This window comes from Stigmatopora nigra, chromosome 14 (assembly GCF_051989575.1).
Source record: "Stigmatopora nigra isolate UIUO_SnigA chromosome 14, RoL_Snig_1.1, whole genome shotgun sequence".
NCBI classification, from domain to species: Eukaryota; Metazoa; Chordata; class Actinopteri; order Syngnathiformes; family Syngnathidae; genus Stigmatopora; species Stigmatopora nigra.
This window is the reverse complement of record NC_135521.1, coordinates 5798410-5813525: the sequence shown is the minus strand read 5'-3', so window position 1 is coordinate 5813525 and position 15116 is coordinate 5798410. Positions and strand designations below refer to the sequence as shown.

The 15116-nt window shown below is 39.5% G+C and overlaps 1 protein-coding gene across 5 annotated transcripts in view; it reads right to left on the bottom strand.

Annotated features, from left to right (window-relative positions):
- The window catches only part of enox2 (ecto-NOX disulfide-thiol exchanger 2), an 88786-nt gene that overhangs the window by 19664 nt on the left and 54006 nt on the right, over nt 1-15116 (bottom strand). For all 5 annotated transcript variants that reach the window (XM_077733225.1, XM_077733223.1, XM_077733224.1 and 2 more), the window contains 2 exons: nt 12304-12435; nt 1798-1953 (listed from right to left, as the gene is read on the bottom strand). In XM_077733225.1, coding sequence (XP_077589351.1) covers nt 1798-1953; nt 12304-12435 — 288 coding nt within the window. The remainder of the gene's footprint in view (nt 1-1797; nt 1954-12303; nt 12436-15116) is intronic.

Genomic DNA, 15116 nt, shown 5'->3' with positions numbered 1-15116 from the left:
TTGTGTCTATCAATGTCTATTAGAGGTCACACTCCCCTGACACCTCCTCAGAATTCCTGCTTTTCAATCTGGGGTCCAACGCTAAACCCATCCAGGATTTCCAGGAGGAATGTGGTCAGCATTTCGAGAGATATATCACGACCGGCTCATCCAAATGTTAAGAAACTGCCATTTGCGCTTGAAATGTCCTCAAATGAACTCTGGGACTCTGGCCTTGACCTTCAATCATGAGCTCTGAGAACAGAGCAATGAGAAAATGGGATTGACTTACAACAAAAGGTCTGGAGATCCAATTGAACCTCTAGACGCCGCAGTATGCATTTAAAGCACGGATCTATCCCAACAATTCAACCACAGGTCATATATCAAGACTGTAACACTTTATTATCGTCAATATACTACCACTGCTGATTTGTGTGGCGTGTTTGCATATTCACAAGACTTTACTCATTGATATTCAAGGAGAACGGAACGCTGAAAATCCCACCTTGAAGAGAGGAAGAAAAAAAACGAGTAATCTGGAGAAGAGGGTTTGTGCTGTTTGCCAAGGTGACCGTGGATCATCTACTTTAACGCTTTGTGATATTTGCAGACCACCCTGCGACCCTCTCATTTTAGTACTACTTGGAGGGCTGCTTTTATGTTGGATGAATTCCTTCCAGTTTCACATTGGTGAAGAGGAAGGGGAAACATGAAAGATGGACAAAAGGCAAATTATGTATAAATGCTGAGAGATTGAAAGACTGTGATATACTGTAGTTTCTTGGAAATTAAATTTGCACTGAATAGCATTATGAAGAAAGCACATCTGATTGTATTTGTCAATCGTTACAGAGGATTTCATCTCTATATAACCCAAGACCGTCTGAATTGGTTGAATGCTGAATTAGACTCACATGAATATAATACTGTACATTAGAGAGTATTGATAGCAACACAGAACATAATTTTTTGCTGGTCCAAAAAAAGAAAATAACTAAATCAGTCATGCCTCATATGGAAAATACAAAACATCCGTGCTGGCTTATGAGTTAAATTGATAGCAGAACTTGGCTATCCAGACAGAAACCAACCCTATCATCTGTTTTCTCAGATGTCGGCTTGCCGGTAGATTAAGTGCTTTAAATGACATATTGCGACGTTCTAAGCGAGTTGCGAGCAGAGAAGGAAAGCCGAGGCCAAATAAGAAAACGGGATCGAAAAAATACTCATAATAAGAGCAATAAATACAAGCACAGGTGAGTGAATAATAGACGACATCTTATGGCAAAAACTGATTTAGTGAGATTTTAAAGTGCTTTGAGCAAAAATACCAAGTTCATAATAACATCTCTGCTGCGAGCAGGCAAATCACCATTAAGCCAATGTGTGTCCTTATTTAGCTTGAACGCTTAAATGTAACATTCTCAAAAGCTTTTTTCTCTCCTTGAAGACTATAATAGCAAAGTCCCAAACAGAAAACTTTTTTCTGATGACAAAGCCAAGGTTCTACCATCTACAGTGTCACAGTTGCTATTTGCAATAATTGGGAAAGTGGCAAGGAGATCAATAGCGCTTCACTCTTGTAGTGTGAATAAACAAATGTGACCTGAAAATATCAGGTACTTTCTTTTGTGAACCCTCATTAAGGATGACGTGATGCTGAAAGAACAACTAGTATATATATATAAATGCAGAAGGGAATGAAAAGGATACTTATTTGAAACGTTTAACACGCTGGCAATTGCTTTAACCTTCAAATAATGAAGTGGTAGCAACCATGACTGAAATACGCAGCCATGGTCCAACAAGACTTACTTGGGTTAGGGGGGAAGAGGGTGCAGGTCTTGCAGTGGATGATCTCCTTGACGACAGGCACATCATGCGACAGGGATGCGGGAACCATGCCGAGGCCCGGCATCAAGGGGTTGATGGGGGTGATCCTGGTCATCATCCCTAGGTTGGGGTCAAAATCTGCGACGGAGGAGGAAAAAAAGCAAGGGGATGAGCTCCTGTGCCAATTTCTCGCACACTGACAGTTCATCATATATTGATCATATCCTTCCACACAGTTAAAAAATTCATTGAGAATTGATTGTGTGGTTATTCTCATTCATGATTAAATAATGGCGTAAACAAAATCCATTATTAAAAAGTTAGCTTGGTGAATCCCTTGAGTGAGACCTTGCCCTCTTTTGACTGTTGGGAGTATCCGTTCCACCAGCATAGAAAACAACTATGGAACATATTCACAGCATTTTTACTTTTCCACATTTTGCTCATTTATGGTCTCGTTCTAAAATGGAATATATTGTTCATCCTTAAAATACAAGATAAAAAAAACCCAATGGAAGAAACAACCTTAAAATAGCTTGGTGTTTTTTCTATTTTCAAATATTTAAAAGGAATAAATAATCCAATAAAATGCATTCCCATTTACAAAAAAAAAGAACCTCTCTGCCATGCTGTATTTTAATTCTACTACTGTGACAGAAATACTCAAGGCCTCAACATTTAGTATTTGTACCATAACAATGCCAAATATATATACCTTCTATTTCCAAGCAGACTCATTTGGATGTGCAGTAAATCTCACACAGGCCAAGTAACATACACCGCACTAAATAGGAATAGATCCTATAATTCCATATAAATGAAGGGAGTAGGAGAATAGAAGCATTAGCACATTAAAGATGCAGACTTGGAATAGATCCCTGGAGCCAGAGAGGATGTAATAAATACGCAAGTTATAAAACAAGCTGCAATAATGAGTGGAGAGAAATAGGGTGGTGCGCAAATGGTATCAGGCAACGGCGCTTTGCCAATAAATCTTTTGGAATTGAATTGAAAGAGACCCTGGGAACATGAAAGGAATACAACAAAATATATGTATAGACTTAAAAAAAAACATGTCCAGCAGACCAATACGTTACAGCACCTTGAGGAAGATGTGTAGCATCTGTACGTAACATATGCTGCCGTCCATCTAGGACAATTAAGGTGATGCGTCCCAACGAGCCTTGCTCATTTACATTTGTGTGATGAAAAAGCTGGCATATGCTTTACACCGACCGGTATACCGGTACTATTATCGTCTTTCCCTCCTGACTTATTGGAACATGCAGTATGCTAAGATGTATACATCACACTGGGTTTCTTCTTTTGGATGTCGTAGCAGGTTGTAATTTGCTCAATTTTAAGTCATAATCACCTTGAATTATTCATTTTTCATGCAATAATATGTAAAGCAATACGTTGATATTCCCTCTGATATCAAGAATGCGCGTACAGAATGTATAGAAAAAATTATAAAAATATGTAGATGAAAAGTTTTAGCATATCATAGCCAGATCGATAACTTCCAGTGGCAAAAAATATAAAATAGCAATTTAAAAAAAAAATACTAACATGCTTTCTCAAATACTAGCTTCTTTTTTTAACATTGACACCAGTTTAAAACGATCTTAATACGATCGTTAATACAAGGTATCATGATATATCACAATATTGAAATATTGTCACAACCTCATCGAAACATGGCTTTGGTATACATTTATTTTCAATTAAACTTGTTGTCCTCCTACCCTCAAAACATGGACTCCTGCCAACACGTTGGTGTGTATGATGGATTTCCTCAATTCATAATAGGCTGTAAGCATGTAAGCAATCACTAAAGAGAAGCTTGTTATCTTTGCAATAGTGGAAAGTCCACAGGGATGGAAGCACATGAAATTGAAGACTAAAACTGATGATATACCCACAACCCAACATACATGACTGATCCTTTTTACTTGGCTTATCTTTGCGCTTCAGACTGTGGATTCTCTTGTTTCCAGCCAACAACATATCCCTCACTCATGAGCGACCACGTTTCATCAAACGCCCGACAATGCGCATCTTTTGACCGTCCGTTCTTCTACATTCTGGAGGTTTGTTCAACATAACACGACTCGGAACAGCCCATCCATCACATGTGAAATATGAAAAGATACGTGTGAGGCTCACAGTTAAACCGTTCCTCTCTCCTCCCACTCGTTTCTCCTTGTGCATTTCTGGATTTAACCCTCGTCAGAACAGGTGGCAATCAGGGGATGACATGGGCGGGTCGATATAATATTCTTTAATGAGGCGAGAAGGCCCTGCCACCTGGACCACCAGCAGAGTTGTTAATAATGCTTCCCTCAATCTGTGACACCATCATTGAATTTCTATATGAAGACACTCGCCTTCATTATCTCTCCTCCTGGCCACAATCAGCAGCACAGATACGCTAAAGAAAGTTATTTAATGTCGTTATCTAATTTAAAAGGGATCCCCACTTGACCTTTTTTTTACCTTCTGATCTAACAGCTTTACCATCTCGCTAAGAAATAAAATCTTTCCATCAAAGATAGAGTTCGGGTATGATATTGTACGCTCTGGGACACTTCAAGTCCTGATCTGGTTTACAGTATGTTTCCAAAGTAGGCTGACAGACTCTTGGCAAATTCCCACGAGGGACATTTTTTTGTTGCCTCCATGATTTGGTGAAGATACTGTAAAAAGTCACATATTTTGAGACTTCCACTGACAGAGTGTCTCAAGGAGTAAATCCTGAGGGACGAATTGCAAACCCACCCCCTATCACAATTCGGTGAGTGCAGAAGGTTTGGGTACAATTTTGAACACAGGGCATGCTATGATAGCATTTATCATGTAGTCAAAACCAACAATTAAAACTAACAATTACTTTAAATCATGATATTAAAAAAAGCCCAGCTTTAAGTCCAAACTAAGTTTTGATTCACTTGCACATTAAATTTATGTGAGTTCGTCTGATTTATTTTTGAGGTTGAGATGCTGAAGAAAATTATTTCCCAGGTGAAGACCTGCCTTTTAGATCCAATACCAATCCCATTAAAAATAGGTTTGTGGCTTTCTGGCTATGGATGTGCTACTCATGTTAAACTCTTCTTTTCAGGCAGCTTTTTTTTCTTCCCAATTTGCATTTAAGACAGAAATGCTCAGGTCCCTTGACTGATAATTAACTTTTTTTTGTGTAGCCCCTAATGTGGCTCCAGGAGACTGAGAATAATAGGATCAAAAAACAAAACAGGATTTATATTACAGTTTGAGCTTGGGAACAAATTAACTTGTTTAAAACTTGGTTTAGCACTGGACAATTCCCAGCTGCTCCTCACAAGAAAAATGAGTCAGAAAGAAATCTTTTGGCCCCTCGTTGGGTTTGACAATAAACACGCAAAGAAGAGTACACACAAAGCTAAGTGGATAGAAGTGCATCACTTAATGCCAATAACTTCAACACACAATCCACAAAAAGAAAAGGCTGTCATAAAGTCCATTTTTAGCATCGCTACACCCAATGCTCTATTTTTGATATAGCAGCAAATACAAGGAGATTCACAAAGTCTTTGCCTCTCTACTCTGTCCGCCTCCACACTCTGCCTAAACCTCTTGGCACCTTCCCAACGCTGCTCCCAGGCATTCAGCAGAAAGAGACACTGCAGTCCATCCAAAGATGGGAAATACGCTTACGGCAATACAATGACCTCCCAGATAATGTGTGATGTTAATCCAGGTGAGCGACAAAAGCCTCACATTGTGCTTCACATTCATTTTCAGGAATGGAAGTCAAATAACGTCTTGTGAGATTTGACATATATTCCACTACAGTATACGTATGAGCGTGCTTGTTTGTTTGTCTTTTGCGTGTGTGTGTGTATGCCCGAACGCTAGCGATGGGATGAGGACGAGTAGGAAGCAGCAGACAAAGGAGTAGTTGTTTATTCAAGGAACAATCGTTTATCCCTGGAGCCTGCTTATCTCGTCTCCGCAGTGCATTTGAGCATAAGTATGTGCATCTAAATGAAGCCTGATAAATTTGCAAATGTATTTGTGTAAATATGAAAAAACTTCAGCTACAGGGAAAGAGAATTTGTGTGTGCAGGATGACTTTGTTAAGACTGCACATCGGAAAATGTCAAACGCATCATTTCTGGTAAATTGGACACCTCATGTTGCTCAAAGCAATCAGGGCGCTTTCTATGGAGAATGCAAGACATTTTAAAACGGCAAATTATTTATACTTTAGATTGATGTTAAGAGGACTGGCTAAGCATTGCTGGTTCTGCATCAATTACGTTAAGGCCTTATCTTGAGGAGAACTAAGTTGGAGTAAGGATATGTTGGTCAGACCAAATAGCAGTCACTTGTGGAGTTCCAAAGGGCTCTGTCATAGTACCCTTCTTGTTCAGGGTTTTCATGCTGCCCTTGTCCGCAACTCACATAAATAACGTGAGCTCAGGAGTCTAACATAAACTCATATGGGGGACTTTGATCAAATACATTTTTAACAGTAAACTGTGGAAAGAGTTTGGCATGATATTTCCGACCACATATGCTGACATTACGTCGCTTTGATGATGTACGTTACGTCTGGATTTTAAGGTACTGTGCTCCAAAGTCTCCATTTTGAGGTACTTTGATCTCAGCCCCCTTTAAAAAAAAGGATATTGTAAAATAAATGGGTTTCTCCAACCTCTGCAATTTACATCACATGGGATGAATAGCACTATTTTCTCCAATAATGGTGTTCCATACCTCAAGTACATTGGAGAAAGGTGGTTGGTTGTCCAAAGTATGCTTTGAAGCTGACAGAGCTAATGGCAGCGGGCTTAGATTTCGCAAGCATAGGGATCCGAAAATGACCCTCGGTTACAATGCCTGCGAAACTGTAGACTAAAATCTATAGCAAAGATCACCATCTGGCTTCACTTAAAGTTTGGATGTGCTTTGGTGAACATAAGATGAAGGATGGATGGGTGAATCATGTGTATAGCTCCTGGAAGAGGATTTTTTTTAAAATGTCAGATGTCATAGATGTTGGAACCAGATGTTTGGTCTTGCTGCTCATTTTTGCCAGTAATGCATAACAAAGAGTTGCAGTACTTTCAAATTCCCGAGGATATTTCACACATTTCGTGTTGATCTTTAGGGATGGATGACTTGTAATAGAAATTGCATTACCATATTTCCTTAAGCAAGAGCCTATTAATTGCACTATGATTATACATCAAGTTTATTATATTGGGTTCCAATTAACATTCACTCACAAGGTCACCTGTTAACTTACCTGTCTTCTAAGCTTGACAATACGTAACAAGCTTCCATAGGCAGGGGTCAGATGCTGGTTGCCATGCCAACAAATATCTTTGAGAGCAGTTGCTTTGACTGCACGAGTTAGGACATATAGATTTGTATGCAAAGCATTAACAGATAACTTCATTTTAAACACAGGTGTCAGTGATATTCTTGAAAGTCACAAAATAACTGGGTTGCTAAGCAGTTAGCAAATAATTTTGGATCTACAACAAAGAAAAAACATGGCATTAAATGTGAAATAACAACCCTGACTTGTTTCAGATACGAAAATATGCCTTAAATGGAGATCAATCATGGTACTGTGCTGTATCTAGACACTGCCTGTCAAATAAAACCAATCCGTTCAAAGAGATTCTTACAAGAAAAGGGGAAAATATTCCCCTGCCAGACGATTGGAGCTGCAATAAATATGAAGGTAAGGGATACAATCAATACCGTTTCTCAGCCATTGCATTCAACTGGACACAATAGGACACAAACATTGCTCGCATTTTTCATTTTGACCTCGCCAGTTGTATTCCACTGTACTTAAAAAAAAATATAAAAGTCACAAAGCTTCTGCCATATCTTTTGTTGATAGAGTTTCACATTCTATTTAAACCTTGTCACCCCGTTTAAAGGTTTATCTTCACCTGATAAAATTCCCACTTTGTAACGAATAACTATTTAACATAATGTGAGTATTTTCATTTACAGCCAGAGAAATTCTTTAAACATGTGCTGTACTTCTGCTTCATATAAATTGATTCCATTCAAAACGTATTAAAGAAGCATGAAAGCCAAATGAGGTCACAATTATTTCAACTCCGTATTAAAATAAATTGCTACCTTTAATTAAAGTCCCACTGTTGCCTGAATTAAAAAGATTGGACTTCACTGAGCCACAACCCGTCGTCGTTTTCTTTGTATAATAAACCAAAAAGCAAAAAAAAATCTTAATCCCATTTTGCTGTTCGCCAGGAAGCCAGTCACTAGAAGTGATATAGGCAAAGGTGGGCTTTTTTGCACACAGGGTCCTCATCCATTTAGTTCCATTGACGCAACAGCCAGAGTTTGCATTGATTTTATATTTCTATAACCTTTTCTAGTTTCTTGTTATCCAGTTTCCCAGTCTTAACCACGCTTCTGCTTCGTTGTAATTGAATGCTTAGTTCTTCTTTTCAGAACCGTTGCAGTTTAAAAACATTCACAACCCCCTTTTTATAATTCTTTTTAAATGCAAAACACCCCTACTTATTGGTAATAAAACTGCAAAACAACTTCACACATCTGATCTAATCCCGACAAGATATAACAACATTATGGAGTTTAAACCTAATCCATTGCTGCCTCTGGCCTGGCTCCAGTCTCCTCCTCTATCCAAACCTTTCACTCATGAAAACATGTGCTCCAAACCTCCTAACAGACACAAACGCTGGCAGCCCCATCCGCAGGAATAAAACTGTCATCATTGCCTGCTTTATAAAATGCTGAAGTGAATTGGAGGCTTTGCCCTCGATGGACCGTTTATTCAGCTGTCTGACTGGACACATGCGCTTGGCCAGAGACGCCGTCATAGAAGAACAAGGAGAAACAGAAAGAAAAAAAAACTAATAGTGGATGAAATGGAAGGTAAATGTATAATATAAGGGGCTAGTCCTCTTACGACGAATGAGAAGAGGAAGTTAAAAGGTATATACGTCGAGGAAAGCCGTAAACAAACATGAGGCACTTTAAAGAGAGCAAATGGAAAAGGACAGCGAATTGTCTCACGGGTGTTTAGAGGTGAAAAGAAAAGATGATGTTCAGTCATGGAGAATCAATAGCTAATCCACCTGGATTAGTTCAAAGTCACAGCAGTGGCTCGGGACTGTGCGCGTGTGTGTGTCTGTGAGATGTTGCTGGGAAAATGTGTTGGCAATGCCCGTGCAAACTAGTGTGCAAACATGGAACCGGCACGGATATATTGTATGTTTTCTCGATTACATTTTCATCTTAAAGGAGGGATCGATACGAGCAACATCAACATGCTGCGGTAAATGATGCCCTATGATCGACCACCCTGAAATTGGCAAATGTAAATGAATAAATATTGATTGCAATTTATGATTTTCCAGGCATCCATTTGAGCTATTTGAAGGCACGTTTTAAATTCACTGGGGACTTTAGAAGTACCAGAAGAGATTTTGGTACAAGATGTATTTTTCTTAAATAAAGTGAACTTTTTGAGTGGCCAGACGGGAGACATAGTTTCTCCGGTGAGTCCTGGGCCAACCCCAAAGCCTCCTCCCAGTAGGATGTGCCCAGAACACTTCACCTAAGGCATCCTAATTAACTTTCTCCTCTCAATGCAGAGGAGCAGCAGCAGCACAGATGAGAAAACATGCCAATTGCCGACACTGTGTAATTTATAGAGATGTTAAGTATTCTGTCATCGCCTTACATCGCTAGTTGGAAAGTAAAGTAACGACCTTGCATATAGTCAAGGTTAGACACCGCTGCAGGTGCACTTTCAATCGCTATATTGACAAACAACTCAGAAGGACGTCCATGCATTGGCTGTTGAAGGCCACAATTCATGTTGAGTCACTCAACAAGTAGATTACTAGTTACACTCTCCTTTTCTGAGGAGCACATAACTCAGAGACCAGACCCCATCTATTAAAGGCAAACAGACTCAAAACAACACTTATCACAGTAGAACGTGAGGATGCCAGCAAAATGATGCCTGCACATTATGTAACCATCATTGCATTAAAAAATGCACAATACAGTAATGCTTGCAACTGTTGATTCTTAAAATAGTCAAGAACCCTGTGTACAAAGTGCATTTCCGTGCTTTACTGTGCCCTACCAAAAAATGTGACTATTTCCTGAGTGGCTAAAATTTTCTGGGGTATTTATTATTTGGATGCGTATTTTCTATTCAAAACATCATGGTGAATGGAGATATTTTTAAGAGCTCACAATAATTTATTTTTAAAAGCGTGACACATGTTTAGCAGGTGAGCAAATCAGTCTTTGTTCCCATTTCATCTTTCAATTGAAGTGTTCTCAACTTGAGGCATGACAGTGTGTGAATGCATGTCATACTTAAAATAGGATTGTTAATTTTGCCTGATTAGCAGTCTTGTTGAGATTGCGTGGGTGTGAACACAATGTGCTTGTGCGGCACGCTCCACTCTAGCATAATTATCCCTTTCTGACTTGTGACTGGATTTCAAAACAAGTTGGATTCACAACCAAACACAATAACCGATTCTTCATTACTCATCTTTATAAATCCTGTCCATATCCTGTTTTGCACTTAGTATGAACAACCAACAAAATTATATTCTGTTTATATCATACTAGATGTAAAACACTACTATATGTATTACATGTTTTTATATACACAAACAAATACTGCATTTGTGTACACTGAACATGTAAGGCCCGGAAAATTCCTTCATTTTCCATTCCGCTTATCCTCACAAGGATCACGCGGTGTACTGGAGCTTATCCCAGCAACCCTCAATTAGTCACCAACCCATCACAATGGTGGGTGGCTAAGGCTCCAAGTTGGATATTTGGAGGCCATATTTGATTGGAAAACCAAAACAAGCAAACATACAAAAAAAGACCAAACAAACAGCTGTCGGCATTTACTATGCTAACTGTTACAATGCATTCAGGTGTGCCGTGCCGTTACATGCTCCTGCAGTGACACGGTTTAATGATGTACTTTGGAGTCATCGCTAATGCAATTAGTGACACTTGTTTGGACGGCCATTAACTCTTACAAGGATTTCTAGTACACAATAAAACCCTTTAAGTTGATGGGAAAGGGAAGTCAACACACCTTCTGACTATAAGGTTGACGTCAAGTCCCACTGCGCTTCATTTATTTTGATATGTATGCACTACCTCTTGCTTTTGTCTCCAAGCAAGTTCAGCAATTTGACCCTTAGACCCTTTTAAAAATAAAATCCTACATTTTTGGGGGATATTTTTTTATGTCATCCTACATGCTCATATTTTGTTTTTTTACACTCAAAAAGCTTGTGGTATAAAAACAACACAATAGATTTAGCAACATAAATTGCAAAACATGGGCACTGCTAATGCAAGTCACCAAAATAGTTTATCTCCCCCCAAATTTCCACTTTTAATAAATTAACATTTTAAAACATGACCAATTTACATAACAAAATGAATAAATTCCACACCCTGTTAGTTTTTTCATTGTCTTTTTTGTGAGGTAGGCAACCTCAGCAAAACGTTTGTCGGTTGGAAGCACATGCCTCAGGTCAAAAGTTTCCAACACGTCGATAAATTACTTCTTTTACAGCGTATGACCGGGTACTTTATCGGCAGGGTCACTCGTGCTGACTTTATAATTGCTTTCTAGCAGTCTCCTTTACTTTAAAATTGCAAGAATAAAAAGATTAAACCCTAACTCTGACAACAACAAAAAATTAAATAGTTGAAATATTAATGAATCGCCAAGCACTACTCCTTGTTATTTTTCTTCCGGGGAGGAATAACGATACAAATGGTCGCCATTTGTGATTAAAAAGTAGTGTCTAACATGCTGTGTTTAAATAAACTAACGAAAACAATACAAATCTGAAACATATGACAACAGTAAAAGTTAAAGGCAAATACTGCAGCTGCTGACTGGTTTTACTGTAGAATAATGACAGCATTTTAGCTGACTTAGCCATTAGTTTAACATTCATACCATGCCCATTGCAACCACACAGGAAATGAATTCACTTCTCCCCCCCATAAAAGGAAAATAAAAGCTGCCTGACCTCAAGAGCAACTCAACAAAGAACTCCCACTTTTACCAAACTGCTCAAAAGTAGACATTCACGAACAAACAACAAAATAGGACAGGCAATCTGATTCATTTTTTTTTTTGGCTAAATGTTAATGCTAATCCATTTTAAAAGGCTCTTCATTGATTCATCCACAATAAAAAATAACGTAAGGACAAATCTATGGGGGGAAAAAAATCATTACAACTTTGACAATGGAGAACAAAGCCTCTCTCGTCACCTTCTTACGTTTAACATTGCTTTGACCATTTGAAAAAAAGGAACAAGGTTATTTCATTTCCAATCAATACCCGAATAATGGAACTGAATCTTGCAATCTAGAACAGACGTTTGCATTGTAATTGTTGTATTATTGTGGTACCTGGCAAAAGAGGTTGTGCTGTGATTCCCATTGGAGGCATTCCAAGGTTATTCATAGCAGTGGCCCAGGCGTTGGGGTCTGACATGGGCATAGATATGGAGTTGGACTCCATGGTCATGTTGTGGATTCCCTCTGAAAAGAGACAAATAAAATATAGGTCAATGCAAAAAAAATGGGGAAAACGCACGATGATAGACATTTAAAAAGAAATATTCAAAGACGCAATGCATTTGCAGCAAAACTAGCTGTAAATCCTGGCAATGTCTCAAAGCATGACCTTACACAGGTCACATTACTTTCGTATGTCAGACTGTTGTCACTTTTCATGGCATTTTTGTCAAAATTATCAAATTTCCCCGGAGAACAGTCTGCAACACCAGAGCCAGGCAGTTGTCATGGCGTCACCAATCATATTCTCTTTTAGAAGAGCGCTGAGTGCCCTGGCGTGACCCTGCAGCCTCACTCAGAACACACTCAACAAATGATCCAGCTCAGTGCAGTCTCAGTGTGTTGTGTTCCCCAAACCTGGGAATGAGCAGCGTTCCACACATGTAGCGATAATGTCGACAGTCAACCTCCACCCAGTGACAAAATAGGATTACGGCAGTGCTGGGCAGAGCTGACACTTTGCAGCTAAAACTGGAGGAAATCAAAGGCTTGTACAAATAGGGTCCGATAGTAATAGAAAACCTGCAGACACGTCACAGCGGACGCATCACGTGTGCTCGGCTGGTGGCCGCGGTCCATTTCACTCCTCTAAAGCATCTTTCACTCTCTCCTTTGCTCGACCTCTGTCCGTGTGATGGAGCAGCAAATTGCCGCAAGAGCCAAACTGCCCCCTCGTCGCCAGGTGACCACACACGGCTGTTCATCCTGCACTGCCAAAGCTGTGTGTTCAACACAGGCAGGATGTACTGCAAACAATGAGTTTTACGGGGGAAAAAAACTCTCCCAGGGCTGCTTATGAGCTTTTACCAGATTTGAGACTAAAATTATTGACTGTAATTTAGTGCGGTTAATGGTCATAGCATTTATAACCCCCATGATCTTTTATCTATCCATCCATTTTCTATAATTCTGGTCTTCATTGTGATTGATTCTGAAACACATAAGTTGAAGATCTCTAACATTGTGCGAGGAGTTCTGTTTTTCTTGGGTGAAGGAGCTCAGCTGCTGTGTACAATATAACCCTGAAAAAATGGGAAAATAGGATGGACACTAGATGCATTCACAACAGACAATTATTAATTGAAGTTTTTTTCTGGGATAAAAACTCCCAATGAGAAGTTATTAGAGAAAAAAACATCATACACGCAATAAATAAGTTAACTCTAGTGCACCTTAAAGAGAGCACATGCCTGAGGACTATTATCCAATTCTAGTAACGCCATGAGCCCACACAAAAAGAGCACACTGTATCACAATTGTCCATCAAAGAATAAATGCTTCAATGAATTCAAAGACACACATGCTCATCTACGAAACACTGCTTTCCTGTCACAACTATCCATTTTCTATTCCCAATTATCTTGTTCGGGGTCATCTCATCAGAATTAAGGCTAAAAAGAAAGACTATATCCTCCTAAATGGTCACCACATTTATAACAGAGCACATATAATGACAGGCAGCCACTAAATGTTCATATTTACTTCTGTGAGACCTTTAAACATTTTATGAACATTCTAAATGTATGTTCTTTCCTCATAGCTTGTTCCCCCCTCAGCTGTTTTTGCACTAAATCCCAAACTAATAAATTTGACTGCCCCTACTTTCGGGCACCCTGGTGCTACTGAGCTGTGCTGAAGTGTGTTTAGGATTTTCATATAGAGATCACTTATAAAATTTAAAGGATATAGTGATGGTTGTAGATGAGACGATTGACCTGAGGAAACGAACAAAGTGAGTGCTTAGTGTGTCGTTCAGTCGGGGCTCTCGGGTTGAGCGTGAGGAGTCTGAGCTTTACTGGAGAGCAGTGGAACTAAGCAGCATAAGTGTCATCAATATATTGAACTGAGAAGCAATGTCTGCCTGAATGGGAAACGCGCGGCTCAAAACTCAGAGGAATCTTGTAACCTCTCTCAGAAAACCTGTAAAAGAACCTGGTGGGAGGGAATCGATTCCAGCATCAAAAGTAAATGATGAAATCTCTCCAGTAAAGGATGCGGATTAACGCCGATTACCACCACCTCCCACCGTCCGAGCCTTTGCCTCGGCAGCGCCCTGATACGTATTAGTGTGCAATCTCGCCGCGACAATTAAGAGCGTTTGGATGAAGTCTCTGGGGTTGTGGGCTGAAAGCTCCCCGGGCAGGCTGTTGGGGAAATTAAGTCATTTTCAGGCCCGTTGGCCACGAGCGCCAACAGTAGGCAGATGGCCGCCAAGGCCCATTAATGCAATATTCATGTAGTTTAAACAGCAAACTACTGGTTTACCCACACACCCGGGGAGGTCAATTATAAGATGAGGGGACAGAGAGCCAAGGATGACGACTAGGTTAATAGACACAAAACACAATCATTGAGAGTGCATGAAAGCACCTCACATTGGATTTCAAAGCGATACTTGCGAGAGGACTTGATGACAGTCATTATCGTTAAGTAGACGCGAGAAAAATCTCTAATTAGCGCGCAATGTAGTGCCTCCGTTGAACACAATGCAGCCAAGAAGACAGGCGAGTGTACAATGGAAAACTGGAATAAAAACTATAATTGCAGCAGGCTGCACTCAGAGTCATTGTTCGCAATACAATGCAGGCTCCTTTTTATTTATTTTTTATACATTCTTTTGTTAAAAGCTAAAAAGCCAGTACTCT